Here is a 9,609-nt window from a genome sequence, read left to right on the forward strand (position 1 = left end):
AAAGGAGAAAGGCGTATAGATGATACCAGAAAATATTTTAGATTTGAAACTCAAGGGATTTGTTCTTCTGATCAATGGCTGTTAGTACCTCTTTTCACAAATAACCCATTCTGTGCAGGTATGCAATTGTGTTCTCAAAGCTTTTTTGGTCCCAAGGAATGAGAAGTGTATTTGTAGTATAAAACAACTGATTGTTCTTACCCAAAAAAGAAGCTATGCAGTAGACATCTGTCTGAAATGGAATCAGCATTTGAAATAAAGGAACTGGCTGGTCTTGAGCTAATGGCATCACAATTTTCATTTGTCATCTGTATCACTGTTGGAAATGTGGAGACTAAGCAGTCAACCCATTGCAGGAAACCACAGCCAGAGGAGCAGTGTGTCAGTCCTGGCAGCAGAGTAGGGCATGTGCTCTACTTCCTCTTATGTAGTGATGTTCCCTTAATGTAACTAAACTACTAAAAACATGCTTTTGGAACTGAGATGATAATCAGAGTCTAGGCTTGCAATCTGAATAACTGGTAAGAACTGAATTCAACTCTGTCTGTTTTATTTTAGGGTGATCCCAGAACAACCTCTAGAGGATGCTCAGTGATGTGAAAAAAAGAAGAAACCATTATTTGCGCTTTTCCCCCTTCATTTATTTCCTTTTAACTTTTATTTTTTCCTTCCAGAGCCACTGAAAACTATTTTTATATGCATCACCTATTTCTTTGAAGTTTTCTCCTTGGTACATTTTTATATGAAAAAAAACTTTACTGAACAAAACTTCCAGGATTTTTAATAGATTTCTTTATTTTTCCCTCTTTATTGAAACACTATATTAGAATGCAGTATTTTTCCCCATACAGAATTTAAGTCTTACTTAGAAATTTAAAGCAGAAAAGAGATTTTTAGCTAAAATGAGATGAGACTCCTTGAGTGTACGGTAAATCTATAATTACATATATAACCAGTATAAAACCCCCAGAAAAAAGTTTAATGAAGTGTGTTCATCTACAGGGCCCTGGGAGAGATTCACAGAGTGTTTCCTCCACAGTTGTAGAAATGCTAGTATTTTGCCTGGAATCGTCAGCAATCCCCAGCTTAGGAAAATTAGATCACAGATTCATTCAAAGTGCTGTTTCACAATTGCAATGTCACATGGAAGCTTCATTTTAGGCATTTTTGACTCAGGACCTTGCCATTGTGTCTTTCTCCAATGTTTGACAGTCCAATAGTAAAACATCTGGGTCTGTCACACCTGAGCTCCATGTCATCATTTCAGAAGATGGAGAATGGTGGGTTCTGCTTCTTAAATATACACACCATCCTAAGTTGGAAGTGTCCAACCCAGAGTTCAAACTGTTTGATTTTTAGGGGATTTTGCCATTGTCACAAGTTAAATCATGGACACAAATTATGATATTCAGTATTTATGATTTAATAATTTTGACTTATTCAGCTTTAAAAAATATTTGATTAAGATTTTAGATGTAAAACATATTTATACTTTTGGCAGTTACAAATACTGGGGATTTTAAAGGTTATCCCATGTAAATGTTGTCCTTTTTAATCAGAGCTAGATATAGTTTGTTCATACTTCTCTTAGGTTCAAAGGGGCATTGTCAGGTATCCTAAGGAGCAATATTTGCAAAATAGAGTAGAAATAGTTTACTGACTTCTAAACAGTTCAAAGGAACTGCCTCTTTTAAGTACATAAGCAACATTAGAGTGCTTAAGGCAAAGTCTAACAAGGAATGAAGGGAGAATAGTGTTTTTATATAAAAAGTATGTTGTATGGGTAGCAGGTGATTTTTATTTTAGTAGGATGCATTTTTTTATCTGACAGTGTCCATTTAGCTTAAGGTTTCTGCCGCTGCATTTCTCTAGAGGTAACTGAGTCCCATAAGGGTTAGTATTCATCCTTAAGCATGAGGAAATATACTTGACTGCTCCAAAGAATGCAAATGTTTTTTCAACTACTAGTTGAAAAACAAACTTAGTAGTTTGGATACAAAATTTGGATACCATTTGATTCCAGCATAGAATCCTGTTTTTACCTGCACTCTTGAACTCTGATCTTGTCATTCAAATAGCTAAGACTCATCAGAAAAGTGACAAGGTTTGGATGTTTTCGGTGGCTTTCGGACATTATGTTCTCTGAACAGTATCATGACTGACAGATATAACCTAGAAAGTCGGTTTATAGTGGCTCTGACTGATGGCTTTGTTATGCAGGCAGGGTGGGAACAAAAGGGGCTTTAAGCCTCAGGATTTATTTTGCCATCTAAAAATAAATCAAAGATGCTACTTTTCTCTCTTTGAGTGGGATGACTGAGTTGCTGAAGTTAAGCTAATGGACATTTAGAATTATGTTTTAATCCATTATTGGGAGACCCATTACAAAAAAACAGGATGAAGATTTTTCTGTTTGGGCTGATGGGATAACTGCATTGATGTACTCGGCCATCTTTCTAATGTAATTTTCCCACTCTGCTTGAGTAGGTTAAATATGTAGTAAATCATGTCTCTCTCTGTAAGATGTATCTAGTGAAATTATGTTTCTCAGACATACTGTTACAATTACCTTTTCTAAATTTGTTGTTATGCAAATTAATGCAATCAGTGTAAAGTTATTTTTGCAACACACCTTCCAACCACTGGACACCATTTCCCTTTCTGACCCACAGCTTCTATAATATACTGACATAGTGTTTGAGAGCTTTTTGCTTTTTCCCTAAAAATCTATATTTTTTTATTTTTTACATGGGCCAGTTTTAAGACTGCTTATTCCTTTAAGATTGTCCTGTAAATTTAAGATTATTTTGTGATCTTAAATACTAAAGCAATGAATGAGTAGTTAATTTACATTTTTTGGGTGTTTTTTTGTTTGTTTCTTGTAAAGAATGGCCTCAGAAAGGCAGCTCAAATGAAGAAAAACCTCTTGCTACCTGAGCCATATTTTTCTTCAGCTACTGTATGGGGAATGTATCTTCTTGTATTCTTAAGAACTGGTGCTTGCAGATCTCTTGTAATGAGCACTGTGCCCTTGAGTAACAGTCTGCAGAATTTGTCCTTAGAATTGGAACTGTATCCTTTAACTTTGGAAACAGTTTATTTGATTCTCCAGGATCATGTTTAGGTATATCAAGGTCATATAATATGTGATTGACACTGTGGGAGAAGCCAAGTCTGAGTGTGGATGATTCTGTTACCGCAGTGCTTTTTAATAGGCTACTACAAATATGATAATAACTCCTGGCTGTAAATTACAAGACAGAGAAGAACTACTGTATTCCATGTACTTTATTTTTTGTGTTACCTTCTCCAGCCACTGTCCCGGCCTCTTGCTTTCGATGTTGAGCTTTAGTCTAATGGCCCTGTGCTAGCCAGACTGGGAGGCAGTTTTGTGGCTTTACCAGGCCAAAATGTATTGTTTCTTTTTCTTTTTTTTTTTTTTTTTTCTGTCTTTCCAAGATTTCTTTCCATTTTCAGGATATTTAAAGCTTTTTGTTCAAATAAAATCCAGTGTCTCCTTGCTCTCTTTTCCTCTTTGATCCTGTATATGAACCAGTCTTGACAAAATTAGAGCATGAACAGCAGTTCTATTCCAGTGCTGGTACCTGGCATAAACTTGAAGGAGAAATAGATTTGACTTGTCAGGAGAAAAATTATTTTAAGGTGTCTCTGATGAAGGAAAGGAAGCTTTTATCAGAGTAGTTACTTGAGCATAACTATCCATATGGATGTTCTTATTCCAGAAATATCACCTTGCTCTGGATGAAATAGTAGTTTTTCCTATGTGTAGCTCATAACTGAATATAATATAAAATACAGTAAGCACATCCTGCCTCCTCCTAAGCTCATGCCACATGAAAATATTTGTCTCAGAATAAATCCATCCAGTTGCAGACCTGTCAGGAGTGTGCGGCCTTCTGGAGTGAGTTGTTGCCTCAGAGTCCTTTGCATAGCCACTTCATGCCACTTTTCCTTGCTTCTGCATTTGTTCCTTTAACTGTTGCACTGCAATGATATACTCCAAGGAGTGGAGTGGCTGGGATTCCCTTGTTCCTGCACATCTGCATTTCCTATGATTCTTTTGCTGCAGTACAGCTGTATTTCCTGTTCCCCTTATTGCTTCACAGCTCTATTTCCCAGCAGGTCTCTTTATGTCTACATGGGGCTCCAACTTGGCTCTGACAGAAGCAATCATTTGCACTGACATGTTGCTCACTTGTCTTCAGCTCTGTGTTGCCATTAGATGGACAGTTGGCTGCACAGTCTGTGTTTGTAGTAGGAACCAAAAGTCTCAGGAATAATACAAATATCTGCTTCCTGTGATGTAGAAGCCAGCTGAGCATATGTGCAAGCTGACAGTAGTGTGGGAATTGTACTGCAGTGTGAAAGGAGATCACTATGTGTGGTGCCTGTCCTCAGGCAATGAGACACTTCATGTTCCATTCAGGGATCTTACTGGGTTTTATACACTTCTTTTTTTCTTTTTTAATGCTCATCCTCTAATAAAGGGTGTTTACAACCTGAACAGAGGTTGCAGGTTAGAAGAGATGTGTAAAAATCCTCTCTACACCCCAGGACCTTGGAGAATCTGTTAATTTTATTCACATCAGACAGGTTTTGATGCTGCAGGAAAACATGCATGCTGTATGTACTAGATCTCTTGTAGCCACTTCTCTCATGTCTTCACTGTTAAACCATTCTATCCCTTCTTTCTCTATCTTCTTTTGAAAGTCTTATCTCTAAACAAAGGCATATCCATATTTGGTCCTGCATTTTATTGATACTGTTGGGTCCAAGCTCTGTGTGAGCAAAGCCTTGTGAACCAGTGAGCGGAAGGTGAGACAGTGATTGCATTTTTCAAAGCACTGTTTTAGCTGAATGTCAGAACAAATTATATTGGAGAGATTGTTTTCTCATTTAAAATGGCCTGGGAAACAGAATTTTTATTTGCCCTTTAATATGCTTAGCTTTAAACCAGTTTAAAATTATTTAAAGGTGTTTGTTGGTTTTTTTATACAAGATCATATTTACATGCAATTATTATTTGTAAACATAATGCCTTTCTTGAAATGCTAAGGTCTAGAGTGAAAAATATGTGAAAGCCTCCATTCAGAATAGCACAAGCAGTGAATTGACTTGGAGTTACAGAAAATAAGATGTTATTTATTGAACTTCCAGATTTTCTAGTTAGCTATTACTGAAGTGACAAGTCCATCTTGGTAATGCAGATGTTACTGTATATTCAGCTACCCAGATCATTACACTAAAATTACAAGCAATAATCTATTTTGAGCAAGTTTAAGCCAAAATGCTTTCCATTTGGGCACAAAATACAGTTGATATTTTATTTTCATAGCAGTGATGCCTTCTGACTTGAATTGTGATTTTTATTTTTATATTTTTTTTAACAAAATTTTGATTTAGATAGGTCTGGCTTGAGGGCACTGCAGTAACCACCTCCAGTCAGCTGCTGCAGACGTGTTTTTGGAAGGTTCAAGTTTTTTAAATAGAGAATTATGAAAAAGGTTGTTAACAGAAACACAAAAACAGAACAATGAAAGTGTTCACTTAAAACTTAGAAAAACTACATCATAACCTAGACTTTATCATTTCAAAGTGGTTTGGTTTTTTTTCTTTTTAGAATATGCATGCCAAATGTCTTGTCTTTTTCAATGATTTGTAATATACATTTTATGACTGGAAACTTTTTGTACAACACACTTGAATAAATGTTTTGCATTTTATTGGTTTCCCTTCTGTCTATTGCCCAACACACAGGTCATGTGGGCTGTTCGAGATTATTCATCCAAGGAAGATGTTATATTTGGAGAGAGCTGATGTCTGTGCTCCTAACAGTGATCCAGCTGAATCACAAAGTGTGTTCCAGCAGGGATCGTGGGGTGTGTCCCAGCAGGGATCATGGGATGCGCTCCAGAAGCAAATGAATGCTTTCCTTAAACATGACAGAGTTCTGGTGCAACATGCTATCCTCTCTGATCAGTGCCAAGAAAAGGAGGGGGAAGAAAATTAGGAGCTGGAGCAGATAAACCTTCCCTTGCTTTCTCATCACCACTGTAGTGAAGGGGGTTTTCGATTTAACCTACTTGATGCTAAATAAGAACGAGACCAGATACCATCCCTGGCAGGGATGGATTCTTAGGGATGGATGGAAGCATTGCCATGAGCTGACACATTTGCCAGCCTGGCTCAGCTCCCAGCCCACTTTTGAGTCCATACCCATTTTAAAATAATAGGTGGCTGCCCCATCCTTAGCACTAGCTGATGATGCTTCTGTAGGGTGGTAGGAATGGCTTCTGTTTGAAGTGGGCAGATCCAAAGACAGGACAATATGGTTTGCAATACTCTTGAGTGTGGACTCGGGCTAGTGAAGATGAGCAGTTTTGGCTTTAGTTCTGCTGTTGTACCCAGTAATCCCCTTCTCTCATGCAATCTCCTACCTGCACATCACATCTCACCCATGAAAAAGAACTTCGTCGTGTTGTCCTCTCCCGTTTACTTCTACCTCGTCTCACAGCATTCTTACTTGATAAAGGAAGTGTAATGGAGTTGAGGCAAGCTTTGAGGGCATGGGCCTCTCACCCGAGTCAGTAAGGCAGAGGGAAGCCTCGAAGAACAGCAGGATGAATTCCAGAGAGAACCCAAAGGGCAGTTTCTCTCTGCAGCGATCCCAGCAGAGCTGGTGTTTCACTACGGGGCGTAGCTGGGCAGCGTTTGTGTCTGGTGATCCCGGTTTAAAGCCCCTTCCCGTTGCCTCAGTTCGTGGGGCTGCGCTGAACCCTGGTACTCCAACGCTGTTATCTGACAGGGGCCCGGCTCGGCCTCGGGGAGTCCCTTGGGAGCTCGCTCGGGGTCGCCTCCTTCGCGGTCGGCGGTGACAGCAGCGCTCGGGGACACGGGCCACGAGCGGCGGCGGGACGGGCACCCCTGGGCCGGGGACGGCGTGGAGCGGCCCCGCTGAGGGGAGCGTTGCGCTCAGTCCCGCCCGGCGCGGAGGCGGAGGCGGCGCGGGGCCCGCTGGGAACCGCAGTCCCGGACGCCGCCATTTCTCCCTCCGGCAGCGCAGGGGCCCCGGCCGCGGTGACTCTGGGCATGGAGAGCGGCTTCGGCTCCGACTTCGGCTCCGGAGGAGGCGGCGGGGGGAAGCTGGACCCGGGGCTCATCATGGAGCAGGTGAAAGTGCAGATCGCTGTGGCCAACGCACAGGAGCTCTTGCAGGTCAGAAAGGGCGGCGGGGCCGGGGCCGGTCCCAGTGCGGGTCGCGGGTGACGGCCAGGCCGCCTCGCTCCCCTTGCAGCAAGGGCGGCGGCTGCGGCCGGAGCCCTCGGGCCGCGGTCCCGCTCACGGGCTCTTCTCCGCAGCGGATGACGGACAAGTGCTTTCGGAAGTGCATCGGGAAGCCAGGCGGCGCCCTGGACAACTCCGAGCAGGTGAGGACGGGCGGGAGAAGTGGGGACCCGCGGGCCCCTAGCTCGGGGCTGCCTCTGAGGCTCTGTGTCCCGCAGAAGTGCATCGCCATGTGCATGGACCGGTACATGGACTCCTGGAACACAGTTTCGCGAGCCTACAATTCTCGTCTGCAGCGGGAGAGAGCCAATATGTGACGCCAGCCAGCCTCCAGGCCGAGAAGGGACCATGTGGGGAAGGGACGAGCGGCCAGTCCAGGTGGTTAGGGGTGAATCCTGCAGCCTTCTCAGCCCCTGCTGTGGCAGAGCAATAAAACCTCGCTGAACCTTTTGCATCCATTGGCTTTTATTAGCACCATCTCCAGGAAAGAGTGATTTTTTATTTTTTTTTTCCCATGAGCTGCTTGGTTTACTTCTTGCCCTTCACAAGTGTCCAGACTGGCCCAAGGCGTTATATAAATGGATAAATCCCTGTTGTAAAGGTTGCAACAGGCAGGGAGCCTTCTGTGGAAAACAAGGGCTAAGCCAAGCCAGCAACACAGTACCCTTGCTCAGGATTCCAGCATGGACCCATCCATAAGGTAGTCCCTTTTCATTAGTGGAAAGCTGCTAGAATATTATCCACAAGCCACCTTGGCTCTTTCATCCTTTATATCTGTATAGCACTATCTGGGGCTATCTTTGGGCTCATAGGTTTTGACTTGGTGTGTTGGGAAGAAGGACAGCCTCACAAATAGTTGTATGAGCACATCTAGGGATGAACAGGGTTGGGAAGTGCTTACATTCTTTATAGAATAAAGTGTGTTGTGTGGCTGTGATACTCTCTAGTTTCTGCTTTGGCTCTGGCACAGGTGTTCCAACTTGGAGCTTACATCCTAAGCATAATTTTTTTGTTGGAGGAGCATGTCTGCAATAGGGGATGTGGGTCTGCTTTGGGGCACAACTCTCTATTGTTTTCTGCTTACACACTGCTCCTGAAATGGTGGGTTCATGCTGCATGGTGAGCAGTGGATACAACAGCTGGAAAAGGAGAGTGTTGGAGATAAACAGTGCCCATCTAGTGAGGTTTTTTTAAATCCTTTCTTTTGAAGCTCTTCTGTATTTTATGAAAAATTTCATAGTTTGCTGCACACAGGGACAGATGGGAAGAATGACATGTTCATACCTGCTAAGACATTGAGAGTGACGTGATAGAACCTAAAGTGTTCTCACATAATGTAAACTACAGGGAGTTATTTGGGTATTTGGTCTTACTGAAACTGGAGTTTCCAAACTCTCAGAATGACTACTTGAAAATAAAGTGCTTTCAGACATGTTTGCTTACGGGGGCTTTTTACTTTTCTTTATGGCTGTGTAAATTTTTTGGCACTGGCTGTGCAGCAGTCCCATTTCATCCTACAGGTGTTCCAGCCTTAAATCTGAACCCATCTGAAACTGAGCCATGCCTGGAAGCCAGGTCTTCCACCTAGCTGGTGCTCTGTCTGGGAAAGTTGTGGATCTTGCTGCCAACTGGGTTGGGATGGAAGAAACCTCTTGCAATGCCCAGATGCAGAGCTTAATGCACCAAAAATGAGGAAGAGGTTAGGGGTATGAAGAGGTATGATATATATAGTTCAGTTTTGGTGGCTGAATCAATGGGGATGTGTTTAGGTCTGCTCTGCCAAAGTCTCAGCACTTTGCTGCAGTTCTTTGCTTGTGAACAGTTGTCTATGTGTCTTATGCTGTCTGGTGGGACCTGACAAGAATACTTTACACCACTATCTCAGCACTTTAAATTTTTAGCTAGCTTACCCAGACAGTGGTTTGTGTGGTCATGCCTTAATCTTTTCTAGTTTAATCACCTGTTACCTAATGCAAAAGGAGCTGCAGAGGGGTGTGTGAGAAGCCCCTCCTAGTACTCTAGTACAGGTGAGGGCCTATGCAGTCTGAACTCCTGAGTGCTCTAGTCCTGCATTCTCTTGGGATCAAATTGTGAGCCAGGAAGTCATCACTGAACTCTCAGGTACCATGCACTAATTGGAAACAGCATCATACCTTTCCCAAAAGCCACTGCACAGCACAACAGCTCCATCAAGTTACTGTGGTCTGAAGCTTCTGCAAGGACATAACTTTGGGCTGGGGCAAAGGTCATGAGTCTGTTGGCTTGGCTTTGAATGACAGTTCATAGGCAGAGGTCAGCCGAACT

At 42.5% G+C, this 9,609-nt stretch overlaps 2 protein-coding genes across 2 annotated transcripts in view; both read left to right on the forward strand.

The window, feature by feature from the left end:
• The window catches only part of LMNB2 (lamin B2), a 38,593-nt gene extending 32,849 nt beyond the window's left edge, over nucleotides 1-5,744 (forward strand). Inside the window, exon 12 of the mRNA XM_015651800.1 lies at nucleotides 559-5,744. Within this exon, the coding sequence (XP_015507286.1) occupies nucleotides 559-600 (42 nt within the window). The 3' untranslated portion in view covers nucleotides 601-5,744. The remainder of the gene's footprint in view (nucleotides 1-558) is intronic.
• Nucleotides 5,745-7,009: 1,265 nt separating this feature from the next.
• Nucleotides 7,010-8,245, forward strand: TIMM13 (translocase of inner mitochondrial membrane 13). Its single transcript, XM_015651801.2, has 3 exons — nucleotides 7,010-7,236; nucleotides 7,380-7,448; nucleotides 7,524-8,245. The coding sequence occupies exons 1-3, from the start codon at nucleotides 7,111-7,113 to the stop codon at nucleotides 7,620-7,622; spliced, it is 294 nt and encodes a 97-aa protein (XP_015507287.1). The 5' UTR covers nucleotides 7,010-7,110; the 3' UTR covers nucleotides 7,623-8,245.
• Nucleotides 8,246-9,609: the final 1,364 nt, after the last annotated feature.

Source organism: Parus major, chromosome 28 (assembly GCF_001522545.3).
Source record: "Parus major isolate Abel chromosome 28, Parus_major1.1, whole genome shotgun sequence".
In the NCBI taxonomy this organism is placed as follows: domain Eukaryota; kingdom Metazoa; phylum Chordata; class Aves; order Passeriformes; family Paridae; genus Parus; species Parus major.

What these genes read in the sequence shown, in the direction of transcription:
- TIMM13 (XM_015651801.2), top strand. Translation starts at nt 7,111, where the DNA reads ATGGAGAGCGGCTTCGGCTCCGACTTCGGCTCCGGAGGAGGCGGCGGG. An exon ending in ACGCACAGGAGCTCTTGCAG is followed by an intron (nt 7,237 to 7,379) that starts GTCAGAAAGGGC and finishes TCTTCTCCGCAG; the next exon opens with CGGATGACGGACAAGTGCTT. An exon ending in CCCTGGACAACTCCGAGCAG is followed by an intron (nt 7,449 to 7,523) that starts GTGAGGACGGGC and finishes TGTGTCCCGCAG; the next exon opens with AAGTGCATCGCCATGTGCAT.